This window comes from Cucumis sativus, chromosome 4, assembly GCF_000004075.3.
Source record: "Cucumis sativus cultivar 9930 chromosome 4, Cucumber_9930_V3, whole genome shotgun sequence".
Taxonomy (NCBI): Eukaryota; Viridiplantae; Streptophyta; class Magnoliopsida; order Cucurbitales; family Cucurbitaceae; genus Cucumis; species Cucumis sativus.
Genome location: NC_026658.2, coordinates 21,923,353 through 21,945,835, shown reverse-complemented (window position 1 = coordinate 21,945,835; position 22,483 = coordinate 21,923,353). Strand labels below are relative to the sequence as shown.

Below are 22,483 nucleotides of genomic sequence, written 5' to 3'. Positions count from 1 at the left end.
AAATTTACTAAATCCTTCAAACCCCTCATCATCTTCCGATCAAAATGAAGAATCTTTTTTTAATCACCAATTTCACTTTCAATTCCTCCAAGTTTGAAGCAAATCTTCATTTTCATAATTTTTTTTTGCTAGAAAATGATCTACTAAACACGTCTTTGTTATTTATAATTTTTATTTTGAGCTTTTGTTTTTGTTTGTATTTTCTTAACTTTCTGTTCCTCCCCTTCATAATCCATACTTTTTCATATTCTTAATACTCATTTTTATATTCGTGAATTCAATTGTAATTATTTATATAACCAAACATATTTTAACAGACATAGAATGCATGAATTGAATGTTTACCAAGGATAGAGATTGAAATTGGTCACTCGAGTTGATCATACTGAAGTGGTTGTCAGAGTTGTTATTGATGGATGCCAGTGACAATAATCAATTGTCAGTGTTGGCTACGTCAAGGTGGTCATCGAAGTTTCTATAAGAATATTCGTCATAGCCCGAAATTGGTTGTCTGAGTTGTTATTGGAGTGATTGTCTGGTTATGAAAAAATTGGTCGTTGAAGTTGGACACTAAGATGGACATATGAAAGTGATCATCAAAATTAATTCCTAAAGTGTGACAATGACATTTGTCAATGAGTTGATGTACGGTGACAAATGAATGGAGTATTGAAAAATGAAAATATTGGAAGAGAGAGCATTGAAAACATTTGTAGTTATGATTAATTTAATATGAAATTATTTTTTAGTAATTATAATTACAATTAGTTTATCATTGATTAATTAGAATTTATGAATTACTTTATTGATTAATACATCATAGACTCATAATTAATTAAATTCATCAAATTACTTATTCTAATACTTATAATTTAATTAATCTTATAATATAATTGTTAAATAGGTATTTTTTTCAGAATCTTAAATTGGGTTTATCGTTTTTGAATTAGTATATTACAATTTTATAGAGTTTTCTCGATCAATTTCACAAATCAACTACAAAAATAATTTGTTCCTTTACCTTCTTAATATCATTCCCAATTCCCAAACTCAAGAATTCTTAATTTTCAACAATTTTATTCTTAGATTTATTATTTCCAAACATGCAATCTTATTTGCATCCCCTCAATCCAAATAAAATGTACATAAATTGGATTTAAAATATTTTATAGACCAACTTAAAAATCAAGGTTAAATTGACAACCTAGAACACTTGCCAACAAAAGTCTCTATCTCAACCCAACTCAACCTTTAAAATTCAAACTAACTCAACCTTTAAAATTCAAACTATGTGTGATACTTATTACAAAGTTCAATGTGAAACATCTAAACAATTCCAAATGAAAAATATTAAAAATTTACAAATCGATCCATCTCAGTAATAAAATTTGAAACAAAGAGTTATCTAATATATATAATTTAGGTTAAGTTGGGTTACCAAATTTCTTTTTAGTCGACCCACAACCCAGCCCCAACAAAACTAGAATAAGTTTATAGTCCACGTTCGAGTTCAATCAACATCAAATAACAAATAAGTTTATAGTCCACGTTCGAGTTCAATCAACATCAAATAACAATTAAACGATGATCAAACAATCAAATACCAACCAGTATCATCTAATGGTAATTTGACCAACAATCATATGATAATTCATATCACAATCAGATGCAATCTCATATTTTTAACTGTGAAACATTTTGACCATCTAATCCATCAAGGTATTGCAATTGAGATGTGCTGGTTAACTTTTGTTTGAAATTGAAGTATTATGGATTTAATTTTCATTTTATGTTGGGTGATTTGAGCAGATGACTCAAAATAAATTGGAAAAGAGTAAAATTTGGTTGAGGTAACAAATATAAGGATGTTGAAAATTACTAACAAACAAAATCATGGCAGCCAAACACTAATGTTGTCATCCGAAGGACTCATCATCCCAAATGTCTCTCCTTGCATTTCAACACAACTACACAAGAATGATGAATTAAATAAAGAACTCTAAGACTAACCCTAATCATCTCTCGAAATCTCTCCACTTCTCGTTAGAACAAATGTGATGAAATGGCTATAATAAAATACATACACTAACAATAATGCATCCCATCTATCTTCCTCCTGTTTCAAGAACAACATCATAGTTGGCCAAGCATGACCTCCCATTTAAGATCGTGTTAAAATCAAACGATGCATGAGCTTCGTTGCCACGACTATCGTACCCCCAAAAAGATAATGAATAACAAAGCACACATCATCTGGATGCAACAAAGTTAATGAACAAACCAATTGCAGTATCCAGCTACAGAACCCGTAGATATATTGTGGAGGCCCCGCTGAAGAAAATGTGGGATCCGGCAAAGAAATAATGGAAAGGAAGAAGGAACTTGCAAGGCATGTCATGATGTCGGGATTCATCGAGGAAGCCACATGATTAACATGCCACAGAAATCAAGATTGATTAACATAAAGGACGGGAACGAGCCCTGCCATTTTTCCATCCCTCCCGGGGCGTTTCTTTTTCACCTGTAATAGTAATGACAGTACATTAGTTCTAGTAACAATGTTGCCTTCAGGTAGACTAAACCAAAATAAAATAAAATAAAAAAACACGCTCTATTTCATTACACTCACATAAAACCAGCCATCCACTTCGTACTCAATATCGACTTCTTCACCAGCTGTTAAACTTAACTGCAAGGCAGAAGAAAATAATTAATATATAAACGCGTAGTCAAGTTGGTTTAAGAATCGACGACAGTAGACATAATCGACCAAAACCTACTACAACACTAAAATACAACTCCATTCTTCATTGAAAGCTTTATGTATGAATTATTATTCTTGCTATGTAGCTTCATGTTCTTTTACCAATAAATATTTAGACCGTTAATCTAATGTTCTCTAAAATATAGATTTTACTTCTTGTTTTCTTCCCAAGATCGACTTCCAGCCAAGCTGGGTAATATGGAGGTCGAGGGTTGGAAAAACCACAAGTGCAGCAGGTCTAAACAAGTAGCCTTACTTCATTATGTTAAAAGGCCAATAGTCATGGCCTTTGCTTATCTTTTCAAATTTCGACCGATCTTTTCAAATTTCAACCTATCTTTTCAGATTGGCCAATTGGATACCTTTCCTTGAATCTTTAAGGCACACAGACTACATGTTCTAAAACCTTGAATCTTGTAATTTAAAATCTAAATCAAGCCCAATCATAGACCAGCCTCTCCGCCACATGCCAAATGATTGCCACAAGCATATGATTTAAAGAATATTTTGATGTCATTAAGTACTTGTTTCAAGGTGAAGGATTTAAGGCAGACGATCTGGTGTATTTTGCAATTCCCATTTAACTTGTCAATCCAATATACACACACATTTATATAAATATGTAAACAGTGAAAATCCGATTCACCCATCCAATTAGCATTTCTTACATCTTGATGAAGTTTAGATGTGAAAGCATATTCTTAACTACAAATGATTAAGGTCGTTTTGTATTATACTATTATAACATCAAAGTTTAGTGCTTCGGAATCACTCAGTATTTCTCCCCACTCTCGGCACCCCTCACACCTTCTCAGTCCTCACATCCTTCCATTGAGAAAATTTAAAAAACAAAAAGAAACTACAATAGAATCGTAAAGAGCAGGTTACCTCATCATCGCCACCAGCAGTGAAGTCATAGAGAGCGGATCCACGTTGTGGATTTCCGGAAGAGGCACGCTCTTCTTGAGACCCAAAACTCTGAGAACCACGCCCTGCTAAGGGGTTTTCAAATGATTCGTATCGTTGCATATGAGGGGGTGAGTAAGGAGGGGGATCTTCCCTGATCTGAGAAGCATGAAGAGTTCCTATAAGTGAAACCATGCGACAAAAAATTACAAAGACACAAGAAACAAAAATCTAACCGGAGAATCAAAACCCTCTTGTATTGATGGATTTGGATTGCTAAATCTGCTCGCTCCTGACCTTTCCTGAAGATTATTAATATGAATCACAAATGAAAACATAAATACTTAGCAGCAACGCAACAAGTTAAAAATTGAATTATAAAGAAAAATTCAGAAACATGCCAAGTCAAATTCAGCAATGTAAAATTCAAGTCAATAATTGATAGGCTCTCCCAGACAGTTGAAAAAACCAAATCACACTTTTTAACTAACATTGAATCTCGTTAACATTTATTATAAAATTTTTGTGAGAATTCACTTTGTATCCTGATAATAAGGCAACAAACACTCATCCTAGACACTGCAAAACGAAAAAGGATTAATTGTGATGTGATCACTTAAGGGGTGTTTGGCTACGAAGGGAGTTAATCAGTATGGAGACAATATGTAGGAGTTGTTAAGTTTGTGTATGGAGTGTAGAGTCTAAGATGGAGTAACTCGATAATTGTAATAAGCAGATTAAGAGGGAAAGTGGAGTTACTTGACAATTGTGAAAAGTAGAGGTTAAGGAAAAGATGAGTTTCTTGGTAGATGTGAAAAGTGAAAAAAATTGGAAGATGGAGTTACTCGATAAATGTGCAACTTCGACGTTTATCGTTGAACTTACAGAGTGATTTACACCAACTTATCAAGTTGGTGGGCCCAATGGCCCCTTAATACTAGTTTCTTTTTTTAAGCTTCTCAATACGTGTTTACTGCCTTCAGTGTGCCCCCTTTGCTTGGAAAACAGTGATCTCTTAATACACTTCTTCATTTTCTGTCCCTTCTCACCTAATTGTTGGTTTAACATATTTTCTATGCTCAAATCAGTTTGGGTCTTTGATGGTTCGTTTAGCGCCAAATTGCTCCAATTATTGAGGGGGCCTTATTTATAAAAAAAACCTTTTCTAATTTGGGTTAATTTGATAAAAGTGTTTCTAACTAAGATTTGGTTTCATCGTAACCAAAGCAACGCATCTTCCATGATAAAAGAAAAAGGGATTGGGTTGACATCGTAGAGATTTCTAAAAGAAACGCAGCAGTTTGGTGTTCTTCAAATGCAGAATTCAAATATTTATCTATACAGGACATCTGTCTCAATTGGACCGCCTTCATTAGACGAGTTTCAATGTAGTTTCTCCAAATTTCCAGTTCAGAATTAGTGCTTCTGTAGTTTGGATGGGCTTTAATATGTATTTCTGCCGTTATGTTTTTACTTTTCAGCCTTGATTTTGTCTACTGTAGGTAGCTTCTATTGTAATTTAGGTTGTTACTTAGTCTTTTCATGACCTTAGTATTGTTCTTTTTCTTTGTATTTTGGATATGATGAGGGTGATATGGGGTGTCAACCTAGTTGAGTTGTCTGTGTGCGCACCTTCTGAACCTCTCTCTCTCACCCATTTCTTGGCTTCCCTATTATTCTCACTGTATAGCTCTCTTGTACTTTGAGTTTATTAATAATAAAGAAACTGGTCTCCTTTTCAAAAAATACTAATTTCTTTTTCCATGAAAAATAAAACTTCCAATTCCAAATTTCATCTCATAAGAAACTTTTATTGTCTGTCTCTTACCGAAGTTTGGGTGCCACCATAGGAAGGTCGTGAACTAAACAGTGAAGGATAGCTCATTCCACCAAAGTGGGAAGATATGGAAGTTTCAACTGAGCCTGTTGACTCAGGAGAGGATGTCCCAGAGGACCTTGCATCATCTTCCTGAAATTCAAAAGAATACACACTCAAACATAGCTATGGACTACCAGTCCAACAGTCACAAAACTGCAACTCTACCTACTACATGGAGAAGTAAACTATACTACCTCTAGTTCAGAAGTCTCTAAAAGAGTTTTCGCCCACATGTCATCATAACTAACTGACGGCCTTGAGATGATATTTTCTTCATCAACATCTGGAGCATCAGTTCCAGCTCCAGCAAGAAATTCATTAACCTAATGGAAAGTAAAAATGAGAAAAGTCTCTCTTAATGGAGAACATAAGAGCAATTAGAATAAAAAAAAAATTTGCAGACTTGAACAAGTACTACCTTCAAATCCATCCTTCAAGAAAATTAGAAGAAAAACCCTAGTCTTGCTTTAAGTAGCAATTCTAAGCATGATACACCATTTCATGAAATTATTAATAAAAGACGTTCAATGGTAGGAATTTGGACGTTAATTATTACTAGAGGTCTGTGGAGTATGCAATGTTTTCTATTATCAATATTTCATTTACAAGAAGCTAAAGAAAGTTAACCTTAAACTTAAGCCTAAATCAAATTGTTTAGCATCTGATGCAAGATAAACGCAAATGAAGCAATGCCCAAAAACAATTAATGAATGGTTAATCATGAATATAAGAAAATCTTGACAATTAACAGAAGCCCCCCCAACCACCCTTCAACTCGAAGTTAACAGAACTTAGAGAAACAAGCAAAGACAAGTTGAAATCATTTTGTGTTTGAAGTAGTAGATAACAATTTCACTAGCACTCCAAAAGACGTACTCTACTCATTGCTGGTGCACTGCTGCCCAAAAGTCCATCATCACCAAGATTTGCTGCCCAAGCATTCACTAGGTCATCATCAAGAGCATCTGGCTCATTGGTTGCAGGTTTTGATTCATAAATAAGATCAGAAATGCCAGTAGCAACAGCTGGATCACTCAAACCAGTTGATGCACTTATATTATGTCGTGTTCGATAGATGTCAATCAGCTTTGCACTGACAATTTGAAATCAGAAAAAATTTAAAAACAATAAAATTTGATGCAGGTAATAAACAGACAAACGCTGATCATTTCTTTCCCCATGTACTAAAAAAGAGTCAACATTGACAAGTTTATTCGTTTAAAGGAATAAATAAAAAAGTGCCAAAAATAAACCTTAGACATAGACAATATAACTACATATCATCTCGTTTAAAAGAAGAAATAAAAAAGTGCCAAAAATAACCTTAGATATAAACAGCATAACTACATATCATTTACTTATTTCACAAGTTATGCCAATGATAAGACAAGCCTTGGTGTCCATAAAATGTTTCACCTTTTGCTATAAATAATAATAGGAAAAAATAACAATGATATATATGTTCATTTCCATATGGGTTAGCTTATATACAAATAATGCAAAATTTTATTTTCTATCTATGAAAGACCCAGATAGGCATCTATCACTTTAGTGATAGATAACGATAGATAGACATATAAGTAGCTGTCTATCATTGATAGAAAGTAAAATCCTACTATATTTGTAAATATTTTCAATAATTTTACCATTTAAACAATTTCCCTAAATAAATAAATCAAGAAAGAAAACATAAAACCAGATATGAGGAAATAAAAAAAAAACACTGAAATTTTTTTGTATTAAATTAGAAAATAATAAAATAAAGGTAAACTAATCCAAATGAAAAAAACCGTACTTTGTCTGCAAATTATTGATCTAATATTCACAACTCCTGAGCAGTATGAAAAAAGAGCAGTAGAATGTCACGGTGTAATGGAATACAAAGAAAATGAAAGCTTTCTTGACCAACCAAAAATTAAAACAAAACAAAACAAAAAAAAACAATAAATAAATAAACAAAACAAACAACAAAAAACTATGCAAGTAGAAGAAACTTTAAGGCACATCTGTATTTGATATTGGTTGATTTTAATAAAAGAAGCATAATGGAAAAACGAAATGAAATGAAGGAAAATCACCTTATTGGCCCCAGAGGTAGGTACTTTGCTCTAGGAACGTAACAAAATAGTGAAACAAGATCCAACAATCTTTCATGGGTCTCGTATAGCTTTTTAAGCTCCTCATCCGTCCATTCTTTTTTAGCATTGTCATGGTAGCGAATATCTCTGTTTGTGCAGGAAAAAATAATCAGTGATCATGATAAAAATGAGAAATTTAAAGACAAAGTTTGAAGAAAGACAGGAGGGAAGAATTTGAGCTTATACTTAATCAAATCATCTTGAGCTCGATACATTTCATCAAGCACCTTTATCATTGGACTTATTAAAACTCCAAGGCCAGTACCACTGGCCCCTTGATCTTCACCATTGCTAAGATGCATCTCTGAAAATTGAGACTGTATACCACCTTGGGCTAAAGAATGCAAGAAGTCATAAATCTGAAGCCTATATGGCTCACCCGACCTGATTGCCACTGTAGTAAGAGCTTGAGCAGCGACTAGACGAATCTGAATCATCCAATGAAGTTTAACATAAAAAGTACATGAGAATTATACTAAGAGCGAAAAGGGCAATCACGATCAAAAGTACAAATGAATTGAACAAACAAAAACAACAGAACAGAAGAAAAATAAGAACAAAGCAAACTTAGAGAACTTTCCACAAGAAACCCAAAAACAGCTGAAGATTGCAGACTAAAACTTCAAAATGAATGGGAGGAGAACACCAAGGAAGTTTAACATAAAACCAACCAATTTTAGTAAAAGCCTTGTCCTATTAATAATTCAAATAAAACTAATACTAAGTGAGGAAATATAGGTTATCTAACATTCTGTGCAGTAAATACAAAAACAACACATGCTGTATGGGATAAATCTCAATGGCAGGTTGGGAATCATGGAAAATACCTAATTCATAGGATATTTGGAAAAAAGAATAAATAATAGATGCTCTTTGATGAAATAAATCTTAAAACCAATCAGAAAGTTAAAGCACTATACATTCTGAATTCAATATAATCTTCCTAAAACTTTGTAGAGTTCACAGGTTCTTTGCAATGCCTTTTTCTTTTCTACTCCCGTATCACGTCCTTTGTACTCATCTTTTCTTTTCTATTTTGGTGTACTCATCTTTATTAATAATAGTCTTTTAGTACAAAACCTTTCATTTAAATATAATTGGTCATGTGAAGCATAATAGATTGAATAAAATAATGATTTTGTGCAGCAAACACATGTTCATCTCGTTACCAACTTCCACCCTCAATACAGTTCAGTAATGTTCAACTGAGATCAAGAGGAATAAGTCATTTATTAAATCTGCCGGCCAGTGTAGGTATCATAGAAACGTTGATGACAGACTTGGCTAGATAACCAATTGGGGGGAGCAATACCTCCCAGCTTCCACTGAAGGCACTCCTCTGAAGACGAGTCAATGCACCAGCCAGTGTAGGATTGCGAGAGCCAGCAGCAGCAACCATTTTGTCTGCATCTAACATCATCAATGCTGTACCAGGAGGGGTTGCTGATTCCCAAGCATACTCGGATGCAGCATAATTTGCATTCTCCCCAAGAAACCAAACCTGTAGGGATTAATCTAAACTAATCAACATAAAAGCAGTATATTTATCACATTTTCATTAATAAAATCCAAGTACAAAACAGAAAAAAATGGAAATATCAAAAGAAGATGCTTACCGCAGCTTGCACCAATCTCTGTAAAGCCAGTGCTGACTTAGGATCAGAAGCTGCAACACGGTCTACTGAAGTAATGGAAGTCATAGAGCCAGGTTGCGGTGGAGGAAGATCTAGAACCAGAGTTACTGCTTCCAACGCTGTGTGCTTCCAGTCAGGACCAGCTCCAACGAGGCATGTCTGAAAATGGAATAACAAAATGCCTCACTTTTTCTTCTGATGTTATCTTGTAGTGAAAAGAGCAAAATAAAAGAGGAAGATAGACTGTTGATCTCAAGCATACTTCAGATTTGTCATTTAGTTATCCGCATTTGGTTATCTTGTATCTTGTTTTTTGTTTTGTTTTGGATCTCAGCTTTGTCATGCTCACTCATATTATGACGTATTCTCCCACTCCCATGTGGAGTTTGTTGAGCATTAATCTCTTTTCATTTTTTGTACTTGTTGTTTACTAGTTTTTTTTTTCTTAAACATAGTCACTACAACCCAAAAAAATCTGGAAAAATCTGAGAACAATACAAACAGATACAGAAAACTAGAATATAGAACTGGAAGGAGACAGCCATCATAACGGTCATCTAAAGCCAGAGTCCAGAATTTGAGCTTCAGTCAACGGGGAAAGATGAAAGCCTTCCAATTTAGCAAAATATCTTGTAGAGAGAAATCTTTGAATTGTTTGCTGAGCGAGCAACAAGAGGAGGCATTCAGTCGAGCCTATTTGAATCTGCTCTTCCAGGAGGAAGATTTATTATGGAAGACCCGTTGGTTTCTCTCGAACCATATTTCTGCCAAGATTGCCTTTACTGCATTACTCCATAACAAGGATATTGATTTGTCCAGAAGCGGCCCAATAAGAAGCCATCTAACATTATTTTTACATTCTTTATCAAAGGACCAGCTGAGATCAAAGATGTGAAAAGGCTTTTCCAGCACTTAGAAGCATACTCACAATCAAATAGAATATGCTGAAGGTCCTCTTGAGATTTAAGATAGAAAAGAGACATATGGGGTGATAAATAATGGGTGAGTAGTTTCTTTTGCATTACTGAGGACCAGTTTACACTGCCAAAAATCATAACCCAGATAGTTATTCTCCCTCCTAGGGCTTATGGGTTTGCAAAGGCACTTAACCAAGAGGAGATCCAAGGAGAGGCGGGAGCTAAAAATTTTGAAAGTGACTTTACTGAAAATTCCCCATGATGTTCCAAAGACTAGCTTCTTTCATCCTCCATTTATTGGTTGGTCTTCTTGTGTCTAAGGATTTAACTAGAATTTGAAAATCAGAAAGTTCCTCCTTTTTAAGCTGTCGTCTTGATTGCATCTTCCTTTTTCTTGATCAAACAAATGAAGTTCTCCTTGATACACGTGTTTAGCTTCCCATTCTCGTAGAACTCGATGAAAAGACTGAAGATATTATCCTTGAAAATCTCTTGCTCAAACCAGATACAGTAGAATGACTCAGCAATTTTACAGCTTTTCATTTCCATGTAGTTGCAGTGGGAGGAGGTTGCCGGACGGATAAAGCAGTCGAGAAGAGGAAGGGATGGAGAAGAGGAGAGAGCAGAGAGGAGAGGGGGGAGAGAGAGCCTTTGTTTACTAGTTAAAACTTAGAAACCTTGTTTTACCATTCAGTTCCTTGACAATCATACCAACAGTGTTGTCTAACAGAACTACAAATATGTTTTGGAAAACTCAGAACACAGTAAATTTCACACATGAAATTTGGAGAAACAAATAGTCACTTACTTTCCATAGTAGTTGCAAGACATCTGCATCAATCTTCCCAGGAACTTTAGTCGCAAAAACTCGAGCAATTTGAAGAAGAGTGACAGCCATATCAGGGGTTGCCTAAAAAAAAGCATGAGACATATGCATTACTGGAAGGATTATAAATACACAAATCCTGCGTGATAGTCTAAGACTGCTTTCACTCTTCTTCACATTGCAAAGTTATAATAGATTAAACTAATTTACAATTGTTACACCAAAGATAAGAATAAACGCAAGAACGTCATAGAAAGTGAATAATAAAAAGTCAAAGCTCAAACACAAACAGAATATCTTTTGTATACAAAACATACCTTAAATCGAGCATGCAAAGTAAGCAAAATATCGTTTAACAGCCCCGCTGGCCAGGCTGGGTCAGAAAGCTCTGATGCAATAATGGATTCAAGTTCATCAAATGAATCATGGGGACTTTGCATCCATATCAAGGCCTTAATTACCATGGCTCGAACATAGACACATTCACACGCTACTGTTGTTCGCACTACTTCCATCAATGAAGCCAGCAAACTAGCAATTGTATCTTTCTCGCCCCTACCATTTGCCACTGAAGCGGTTCTCCGTATACCTAATAGAAGAGGATGACAATAAATAAATAAAATAAAATAAAACAAGAACCAGGGATGTAGCAATCAAAAGGGAAGAGAACTAAAATGAATTCAAGTAGAAATTTGGTCATTTAACTAGGTTGAAAAGGATTAAAAATGGATATTATGCTAACATTTCTTTAAAAAGCACCCACACATGTTTCCGTTCCTTCAGTGAACGGTTCTACATTTTACAAATAGGAATGCATTAATCCAAATAATCATTAATGTTTACTAGAAACCTAAGAGGAACAGTCAGTCAGAAGGATTGCTATACATAAAGCTTTTTAGATTTCACAGATTGTTTTTTTAACCAGAAACAACATTTTACATTTTATTGAAGAAATAAAAGGACACTGCAGAAAGAAACAAGCTCCACACAAGAGATTTCCCACAAAAAAATTTCTTGTGTGCTCTTAAGTAACTTCTAAAGGAAGGGAAGAAAAACAGTCATGACTATCAGATTGAAAGTATCTTAAATCATGCAATTCCTCTAGTTGTATAATATTGAGCTTGCTTCTTAAGATATCAAAAAATTTGCAACTTGCAGTCAACTAACAGACTTTTCATACTGCTTTCCAAAGGGATGATGTAGATATAATGGTTTTCTATAACTAAAAAGTTGTAATATAAAGTTGTCATGAACGGTGTGTACAGAAAGAAAATTACTTTCAGGATGTGAGCTTTCGTTAGCATCTAAATCCTGAGAATCAGCAGCCTCAGAAAATGAATTAACAAAAGCCCCTTCATCAATATCCTGTAGGCCTAAGGAAAATGCAGCAGCCCGACTTCTTCCCATCTCTTGCACAACTCTTGCTGCCGCATGAAGAACAGGCCTTGAGAAACTACGGAATGAACTCTCTAACCTGCATCCAAAGAACATTCCAGTAAAAGAATTATAGCTTTTTCCTTTCTAAAAGTCAGGCACGTGTAGATCAGATAAGCAAAATATGAAATTCATTCATGCCATAATGAAAGAGGGCTTCAACCTTCGCATTACAAGTTTGATAAGAGGTTGAGGACGTCTAATCTTCTGAGATTTATCTTTGGAAGTTTCCTTTGATGGCGCTTCTGGTATCTTGAGAAACTCCCTTGTCAGACGATACCAACCGGCAGCTCGCTCTTCAGTCCTACAATAAACAAACATAAGCAAACCTATCTAATAAAAAGGAAAAACACAAGACTACAGAGCAAAGGAGAGAAAATTGAAGTATCTATTTCATTAGAAAAAATTAAATTAAATTAAAGCCATAGTAATAAAAACCTTCTACTAACCTATCTGTGTTGTCTGATTTACCAAGTACACATAAGATTGCCTCAAAACAAACCCGTTCACTCGGATCGAGAAGAAGCTGATAAAGCACTGAGTTGAACTGAGACTTAATATCCGGCCGTTCTATACAAATCAATTTCACAAAAGTTATCATGATGTAGCAAAGCTAAAACCATAACAACCACAGACTTCAATTTTAGTTTTTACCATCCAATGCCCTAGCTCTGGATATTGAATGGCACAACCGTGCAAGTGAAACCCTGGCCATAACATCATGTAAATGGAGAACATCCAGCAATGCCCCTATATGTGAAGATAAAGTTCATTTAAAAAGTTCCACATACTTTTAGACAATGTGAAATAACCAACCCATAAAGCTGCAGAAATTGGGCCAAAAAATCATGCAAGAGAGAGTTCATTGATAAAATGCCAGTTGCACTATGTTTATCGGACATCTTTTTCTCTTGACTGTCCTTTTCATTGGTGGGCAAGGTCAAACTTCGTTCTGTGATCTATATGTATAAATATAAATTGACTTATCATATTGCTTAATTTGCTAAAGCAAATAGCATTTAAAAATAATAATACAATTCTTAAATCACCATTCACCCAAAAGCTTAAGTTGATAGATAAAGTAAATTTAATTATATATTACAACAATCCCCCTCATTTGTGAGCTTGAAAGACCTAACAAGTGGAAAGAAATTTTAATTGGGGAGGAAACGACATTGCAGGGCCTTGAACCCAGGACATCCTAAAACAACCTGCTCAAATATCATCTTAAATCACCAATCGACCCAAAAGTTTAAGTTGGTGGTGAAAGTAAATTTAATATAATATCTAAACAATAATAATAATTAAAAAAAAAACTTTGGGAAAAATATAAATCTATACTCACTCAAACTAACAATTTTATCGATTTAGTACTTTCATAAGTAATCAATTTAGGGTTTTCATAATGAAATCGTTTCTTTATAATAATAATAATAAGTGAATCAATATAGATCCCCATTAGAAATTTTAATTCAAAACCATTGATGCATAACTTCCACACATGTATAAGACTTTTTTTTAATGTAAATAAGAGAAAAATTGAATTAAATAGATAATATCAATTTTTTCATCTTCCAAGGCTTCCTCGATTTTTCCTTTTTTATTCAGGAATAATTATGTCTTAAATCATCACCAATTGACCGAAAAGCTTAAGCTAGTGGGTAAAAGCAAATTTAATATTACATCATTCAACATTATCCCTTGCTTGTGGGTTAGAAATATGAAGAATGCACCACAAGTGGAAATTAATTTTAATTAGGGAGGAAACAACAATCCAAGGGCTTGAACACAGCATCTCCTTAGACAACCTGCTCTGATACCATCTTAATTCATCACCAATTGACCCCAAAAGCTCAAGCTAGTAGGTAAAGGAAAATCTAATATTATATCATTCAACATTATGTGATATTTTTCTTCCAACTTCAGTGGAATTTGGGAGAAGATGCAAAATCTCCTAGCTACAACTTTTGTGGGGAACCTTGACAGAAAAGAGAAAAAGGTCTTATGGCTCACATTACCAGAGCACCTTTTTTGAAGTTTGGCTTGAGTGAAATAACAGCACCTTTAGAATCTTCTAAAACATTCTTATATTTGGTTCTTTTCATGGTTTTAGATTAGTATAAATGCATACATACATTTTCCAAATATAAACTAAATCCAAGAAAAACAAATTAAAGTGGAGAAAACCAGGAAGAGTACTGGCTAAGATACAAAAAGCATACCTCCAGCTTGTACATGTTTTCCTGCAAAATGGCAGGGTAAATTATTAGATGCTTAGAATTTAACCAAACGTCAGTTAATTTTTAGATAACACATTCTGACAATATAAAGTCTGGAGAAATTAAAAAAGTAGTCAACATAAAATAACCTAGTGACATTGCTACTGCATAAGGATCTCTTGCAGCTAGCTCGGAAAGCATTTCCAATGCATGTCTCACAGCAACTGGATCAGTGAACAACACTCTGCAGTTCAATATAGAAAAAGAAGTTGATATTATCACATAAACATCTCAAAAAGTTCAACATAAGGTAATCAAAACATCAAGCACTACATATAACAAGAGAGAACAAGCAAAGTAGAAAAAATCATTTTTTTAAATATAACATGATAACGATAGTAAAACTTGAATTATCAAAAAATAATAAAACTTAAATCCAAGCAATGCTTAAATGAATAACAATATCGTGCTTGTACTTTTTCCTTTTTTCCTTTTTTTTTTTTTCTTTTCTTTTTTCAATGTGATGAGGAAGCTGTTAGGATCCCACCTAACAAGGATTACCTCAAGAAGAAAAGATGAACTCAAGAATACTAAAAAACATCCAAATATGAAATATATATTAGAAGATCTTAATAACAAGTAACAAGTAACAAGTAACCCTAGACTTTTGAGAGGGATAGACTCTCCCAAGGTCCCCTTACAAGGAAAACTTTCTCAAAATTCTTCACACCTCTCCCCAACCCCTCTTCCACTATTTATAACAAAAAGACCTAACCAACTTACCATTTATTTACTAATATGACCTTACTAACAACCATTTTCATTTTCTCCTAATAATCCACTATTTTTCTATCTAGGGTCCTTACAGAAGCATGCTTTCATTCGAAACAAATGAATAAATACAAGAGATTAAAGAACATAAAAAAAACCCAACAGAATGAAATGTCCCCAACCCAGAAACGCCATACAAAAAAGGAGATCCAACCTTGCTTGGTGAAAAGCACTCAAAAAGTGCTTCTCTAGGACCTATTGCTAGATAGCTTTATCTTATAATTGTCTGCTTGGATGATTTCGAACAAACGAATGGAATCAAAAGGAAGAGTTTAATACTGGAAGACACAAGCTTTAGGATGGAAGCTGAAATAGGTGTTCCCAAACCATTGCAACACTTAAAATGACATTGCACTACGCTTAAAATCCAAGAGCGTCGTGATGCTAGGGACAGCAATGTGATGGTTCTAAGTTGAATCCCCATCAACGTAGAGTAACACTGCAGCACCTTGGGACAAATCAATACAGCATTGTGACATTGTAGTGTATTGAAAGTTAAAATGCTTCGTTTGCTAGGTCAGAGTGGGAAAACTAGTGGAGTTTCTTTGGAATCCAAGAGAGGAGAAGCAACATTTCTAGAGAGATGGAGGCTTGGACATGAGCTTGAGCATGAGGATCGAGATGAAGGCCCCTCAAGAGCTTGAGCATGAGAATCGACAACTTCAGTAGAAGCTCTATTTTTGAGACAAAGTTGGAACGTCGACAAACTCCTTCTAACCCTGTATTCATATTTCTGAATGTTTATATTTGTGATGCTACATTTGTCTTTCCCTATCATGAATGGTTGAAGTAGTTCAAGGATTTGAAAGAGTTATGAATCATTGTTGACGTAATTGTTGGACCTTGAAATGATTTTCTATAATTTACTTTCTAGCATTCTCTACTCTTAATGGGATTAGCGCTTGATCACATTACTTGATGATATAATGTCTTGCTCTCGTCATAGGGTTTTTACTAGATTTTGCATGCTAGGCTATCATTTGAGTATAGCAACGTTGTAGGAGAACGGTAGAGGCTATCAACGAAGGGTCTGGTCATAGTGCCTTGCAAATTTGGCTACTTCCAAAGCAATTTAGGAATTAGTAATTAGGTAGAAAAGGTTAGCCTCGAGAGGGGCAACCCAAATAAAAGACTGCAAGATCTAGGTAATTGGTGTTAATCAATCCAATAACTAAATAGGTTTAAATCAACGATCCATTAATGAAAAGGATCTTCTGTGATGTCCTCTGATTTCATTTCCTTAGTTAATTGTTTACTTTTGTTTGTTGCATTAATTTGTTTCTAAAACCATCTTCTGTGAATCCTGATAAGATCAGGAAAGTTTTCTTTTGGGAACAAAATTCTAGCTAGTATGAAAACTAATAGCTAGAAGGATTGAAACCCGATGCCCCACTTGGTCCTGTACCATTTTAACCATATTATTACTCAATGTGTGCCTTACGTGTATAACTCGTATTAATGAATTGTTTCAGCAACCTAAAATGCTAACTTGATTAACCCCAAGTAATCAGAGTAAACTCACACAACTCCTTCTTCAATATTTACAATTCTCTAAAGAATTTTGAACCAACCAAAGACAAGGTCTTTCCACTATCTTCACACATTATCACTCCCAATTTCTATTGCTTCTCAGCTCTTTCGGTTCCAATTCTTTCTCCATCACCTCATTTACTCCTTTGTGAGTATGTCAGCAATCTGTTGGCTCGAAGGTATGTAAGGGATGCAAATGCTACCACTGGCTAATCTCTATTTGATAAAGTGTCTCTTAATCTCCACATGTTCAGTTCTGTCATGTTGGACCAAGTTATTGGCAATGCTGATAGCTGCCTTGCTATCACATAATAGTTTCATAGACACCTCATAGTCCTAACGAAGATCAGACAACAACTTCTGAAGCAAGATTTCCTCACAGATTCCCAAACTCATAACCCTGTATCCAGCTTCAGCGCTGCTTTTAGCCACAACTCCTTGCTTCTTGCTTCTTCATGTAAAGAGATTGCCCCACACAAAGGTGCAATATTTTGAGGTGGATTTTCTATCAACAATAGACCTATATAGGCCTCAATCCACCTTTTGTCTGTCTTCAAGTAATTTTAATTATATATTGATATTTTTTAATTTAGTTGCACAAAATATTTTGCTTTTGAAATGGGGCGGGGAGATTTGAACCTGGGACCTCTTATCCACAGGTACATACAAGTGTGAGTTGAGCTGAGCTCATATTGGCTGCACAAAATATTTGTTGATATAGCAGATATCTAGAAAACCTTTCATTTTCCACTTCTCCCTATCTTCAACTATATCTTCTTAAAATTCTCGTTTGCAACTTCCTTTTTTCCATTATTCTTTCTCACCAACGGTAAGGGTATTTTTGTTTTGTGATTTTCATCCACACAATTTTTCTTCCTCATCAATAGCAAGGATATTTCTTGAATCAAACAGATTGGACGATTCAAAATCTTGAATCATGCGATAGTAGTTGTTATTTCCGATTTAAATCCACGATTTGTATTGTTTTCCTTATGTTTCGTGTTGATTGTACAATACAACTCGTGTATAGTACGTTTTTAACAATGCATATTTAGATAAAGAGAATCCTCTCAGCTATAAGCCAAAAGTCAATGTCATATGGAAGATAGAAACAAAAGCTAGTTAAGTTCATATTTATGTTTGTTTGTATGAAGTAAACTAGTAAATGCTAAATTGAAAGTTCTAGGCATTCATATATCAATTGAGGTCCATACCCCTGGACGGCACGATGCAGAAATGCAGGATTTCCTGGATCAAGGGGAAGTCTTCTCAATGCACTCAGCGCAGCTTGTTGCAAATTGCTCCTTATGACAGACTACTGAATCGCAAGAGGTAAGCAAATAAGCAAATATTGTGGACATGACACGTACTGACATGATCATAGCAATAGAAACATGGCAAACAAATTATAGCGATGGGAGAAGAAATGGATAAAGCCCAAATAATCAAAGTGTAGTAAGCTTTTATATTTTGAGCATTGCACCATATTAACAGTGTTTTGTGCATTCAATAATTCCCACCCATAATCCTATGACTACAAATGTTTTCAGTTTCAAATGAACTAATAAAATGCAGTAAAATTTATCCACCCAAATGAAACCAATTTCGCATTCAAACTTTTTAGAGAATAGTAAAATGAAAATAAGGAGAATTATTATAAAACAAAAAATAATAAATAAAATAAAACAAAAAGGGGAGAAAGAGAGATCTAAATCAGGACATTTAACCAGGGGAGAAAATAAATCTAATCGCCAATAAATCTAATCACCCAAAACTTTTTGTGTTTGTTTTGGATAGGAAACAAAAACCATTCAATGAAGTGGAATACAAAAGAACTCCCTTTTGATTAATAATTACGAAAAAAACAATTGATTAGTGAGGGTAGATAAGTTATTTTGTAATTACAAAAAGAAGCTATTTAGTTGTTCAATAAGAAAAATAAAACAGTAATTACAAAAGAATTTAGTGAATTTACACCAAGATATAGATATATAAATAAAATGTTCTAAAGAAAGGTAAATATGTTGCTTTGTCTTCGAAAATACGGTAGTTTTGTTCAAGCCAAAAAAAGAAAGTTGTGGTGGTGAATGTCCATATGACTTTCTTTTTCTTCTCAAAAGGGTGTTGACATGCAGACCATCTGGAGGAGGACGTGTGGATCATTTGGGAAAAAAGTACTATTTGGAGGCAGCCATCAATTTGGTCCTGAAAGATTGAGGATAGTCACAGTTATGAAAAGGTGCATGAGGGTCTCACAATTTTTATGACAGAGAACACACCAACTGGGGGCTGATGCAAGTCATGGTACTTTCTTGATCAAAATGTTTGTGGTTTCGATACATCCATGACTAGTTACCCACAGAAAAAATTTAACGTTTTTTGGGGATAGCGTCTATCCAGATATTTGTATAAAGATCCTTTTGAAGGTTATTGCCATGAAGAGATAGGTCTTGGGATAGAGATTTGGTAGTGTATGTTTTTTTTTAATCAACTTTCCAATTCCACCAATCCTCCACCATAGGTCAAATCAGGGGCTGTAAAAGCATAGATGATATGGACCATTCGATGATTTCAGCTTCGATGAGGTATCTTTTCGGTCCAAGATCCAAACCATTCTCTCTATTCCAGCATTCAGCAAGCTTCGATTCTTATGGTTAGATAGAGCATAAAGTCAGGTGAAAGCATCCTTTGAGATGTCCAACCCAAACATCTTTCTAAACTAATATAGATTCCCCAGTGCCAATGGTACTAACCACATTTTTGAAAATCAAACTTTGTTGCTGAATAATATATTTCCATGGGTCTTTTGACTTCTGAAGCTTTGTCTTTCCTAGGTGAAGTCAATGATTGCATTTAGGGACAATGAGGTTCTTAAATCACCGGTTGACCAAAAAGTTTAAGCTAGTGTGTAAAGGAAAATTTAATTATATAACACTAACACTCACTCTCACTTATGGGCTTGAATATGAAGAAGGCCCAACAAGTAGAAATCAATACTAAATGGAGAGGAAATAACATGGAAGGGGTTTAAACACAAGACATCCTCAACCACACTGCTTTGAGAAACGCTAAACAATCTCTCTGTTTTTATCAAGCAAATTCCTTGTTGAATGCAATATTAGATTAATGGAATTATTTGTTTGAGATTGGGTTTAGAAATTTTTGGATTTGGCAGAGTTTCTTTAGCCTCTTTGCCAGGTTTTATTTCATATTTGTCATTCATTTTTGCTCCTTCTAATAGACATTGAAATTTCAGTTGAGTTCCTTTCAAGAAAGAAAATCACCAATTGACCCAAAAGCTTAAGCTGATGAGTGAAGGCAAATTTAATATCATATCTAAAAGAGGTGTCTCAATAGTGCAGAGCTTTCCCTGTGATATATCCAAATCCATTTGGCGAGCAAGCTACAATTTTTGGTCATGAGATTGGTCGATGTGAGCTCTCCTGGCAGAGGGAGTTTGAGTTTCTGCCATCTTAAAGAGTGGAAGCGCATTGTCTTTGTTGTCATTCCACATTAATTTTTGTATAGCTTTTCCATGTGTGTTGCTGATTTAGATGACAGCTCAAAAAAGAGAATTGTAATATGTGGGTAGGTATGTGAAAGTAGCTTGGATCAATGATAACCTGCCGCCTTTAGAGATGTGTGTACCACACCATCCCTTACCCTTTTCTCCACCTTCTCAATAATTGGGTCACAAAAGGCAATAGTATATGGTTTTCTGTTAAGGGGCTAACCAAGATAATTCTAGTGCCAATTTCCAACTTTACATCCATAATCACTAGCTCCTGATGCCACCAAGTTGTCTTCCAAGTAAATAATATGTGATTGATAGAAAGGTCATTGTGCGCAAGCATGCTACTGAGACAATCCTACACCATAATGAATAAGAAGGGGGATCAGGGGTCTCGTTGAGCTCTTGATACCTTGATTTTACCCCTAGGTCTACCATTTTTTTTCTATAAGAAACATGTGTATTCATATAACAAAAAAGAACAACCTAAGGGCAAGGCACAAGAAGGCCCTTCCCAGAAGAAACTAAGAAATGATGGCCTTCCAATTGTTGAAAATCATTGAAAGGCTATAATTACAAAAGTGTTTGGTGTAATTCGTGCTCCACCAAGAAGCTGTGTGTTGCACAGTCCAAAAAGAATCAAAAGAATTATAGCTATCTTCAAAAATTCTACTATTCCTTTTTTTCCAAATGCACCACAAAAGGGACCGAGTCGCACATTTCCATAAGATGTTTCCTTTTGGGCTATAACCTCTAATGTTGATTCCTTCAATCATCCAGCTATCAATCTTACTAGGAAGACAAAACTCCAAGTCAAAAATCCTAAACGAAGTGTTCCAAGCTTTTTTTGTAAAGAGATAGTGTAAAAATAAATGGTCCAAAGTTTCCTCTTCTTTGAAGCAAAGACAACACATCGAGGGGCTAAGCATGGTGTACTGAACTTTTTTTTGTAGCTTCTCATGAGTGTTAAGGCTTCTGTAAGCGAGCAACCATAAGAAAAACTTCACCTTTTTCGGAATTTTATTCTTCCAAATATGACGAATCAAAGGAGCAGCAATGGAGGGGGATCTCTTGGTTAAGTTGAGAAAGGTAGACTTCGTAGTAAAGTTGCCATTAACGTTAGGAGTCCATTTAAGACTATCATTCCCATCTGAGGGGGCCCAAGAATGACGAATTTCTAAAATTGACGAGGTGGGCAATTGGATTCATAGACCCTCCTGTTCAAACAAACTTCCTGATCATCTTTTCCAAACTATTGATAACACCAACCGAAGCTTGAGCAAGGGAAAAAAAATAACAAGGGAGACTATTGAGAACTGATTGCACCAGAGTTAGTCTACCCCCTTTAGAAAGGGACACATTCCTCCACCTATCGATTTTATATCTGAATCGCTCTTCAAGGGTGTTCCACATCTCTTTTCTATTATGACCCCCTCCAATAGAAAAGCCCAAGTAGTTAAAGGGAAGACTATCAACCGAGCACCCCATAGAGTTACTATAAGGAGGTAAGTCACCACTATTAAGGTTAATACCAATCAGGGATGTTTTAGATCTATTAAGGGATAGACCGGCTCCCAGAAGAAAGATATTAATGACCTTCCGCCAAGTCTCCAAGTTTCCATCCTCCCAGGAGGAAAAAAGAAGAGCGTCATCTGCATACTGAAGGTGGGTTAAATCATCTTATAGGTTCTCAAAATGGAAGCCTTTTAAACTCCCTTTCTCATTACAGTAGTGAATAAGGCAGCTTAGAGCATCTCCCACAATCGTAAAAAGAAAAGGGGCAAGAGGATCACCTTGACGAATGCCCCTTTAGCAGGAATCTTTCCTCTAGGCCTGCCGTTGACAATGATGATAAAATTAGTTGTCGACAAGCAGCCCCATATCCACTTCCTCC

The 22,483-nt window shown here is 35.0% G+C and overlaps 1 protein-coding gene across 1 annotated transcript in view; it reads right to left on the bottom strand.

The window, feature by feature from the left end:
- Positions 1 to 1,845: 1,845 nt before the first annotated feature.
- Positions 1,846 to 22,483, bottom strand: part of LOC101209457 — a 31,733-nt gene continuing 11,095 nt past the window's right edge. Inside the window, exons 8-27 of the mRNA XM_011655640.2 lie at positions 18,293 to 18,393; positions 14,867 to 14,961; positions 14,721 to 14,741; positions 13,153 to 13,248; positions 12,948 to 13,068; positions 12,662 to 12,802; positions 12,342 to 12,538; positions 11,382 to 11,653; positions 11,047 to 11,148; positions 9,304 to 9,480; positions 9,000 to 9,188; positions 7,874 to 8,115; positions 7,628 to 7,774; positions 6,426 to 6,642; positions 5,744 to 5,872; positions 5,499 to 5,639; positions 3,907 to 3,972; positions 3,653 to 3,829; positions 2,630 to 2,689; positions 1,846 to 2,521 (exon numbers count right to left, since the gene is read on the bottom strand). Coding sequence (XP_011653942.1) covers positions 2,447 to 2,521; positions 2,630 to 2,689; positions 3,653 to 3,829; positions 3,907 to 3,972; positions 5,499 to 5,639; positions 5,744 to 5,872; positions 6,426 to 6,642; positions 7,628 to 7,774; positions 7,874 to 8,115; positions 9,000 to 9,188; positions 9,304 to 9,480; positions 11,047 to 11,148; positions 11,382 to 11,653; positions 12,342 to 12,538; positions 12,662 to 12,802; positions 12,948 to 13,068; positions 13,153 to 13,248; positions 14,721 to 14,741; positions 14,867 to 14,961; positions 18,293 to 18,393 — 2,766 coding nt within the window. The 3' untranslated portion in view covers positions 1,846 to 2,446. The remainder of the gene's footprint in view (positions 2,522 to 2,629; positions 2,690 to 3,652; positions 3,830 to 3,906; positions 3,973 to 5,498; positions 5,640 to 5,743; positions 5,873 to 6,425; positions 6,643 to 7,627; positions 7,775 to 7,873; positions 8,116 to 8,999; positions 9,189 to 9,303; positions 9,481 to 11,046; positions 11,149 to 11,381; positions 11,654 to 12,341; positions 12,539 to 12,661; positions 12,803 to 12,947; positions 13,069 to 13,152; positions 13,249 to 14,720; positions 14,742 to 14,866; positions 14,962 to 18,292; positions 18,394 to 22,483) is intronic.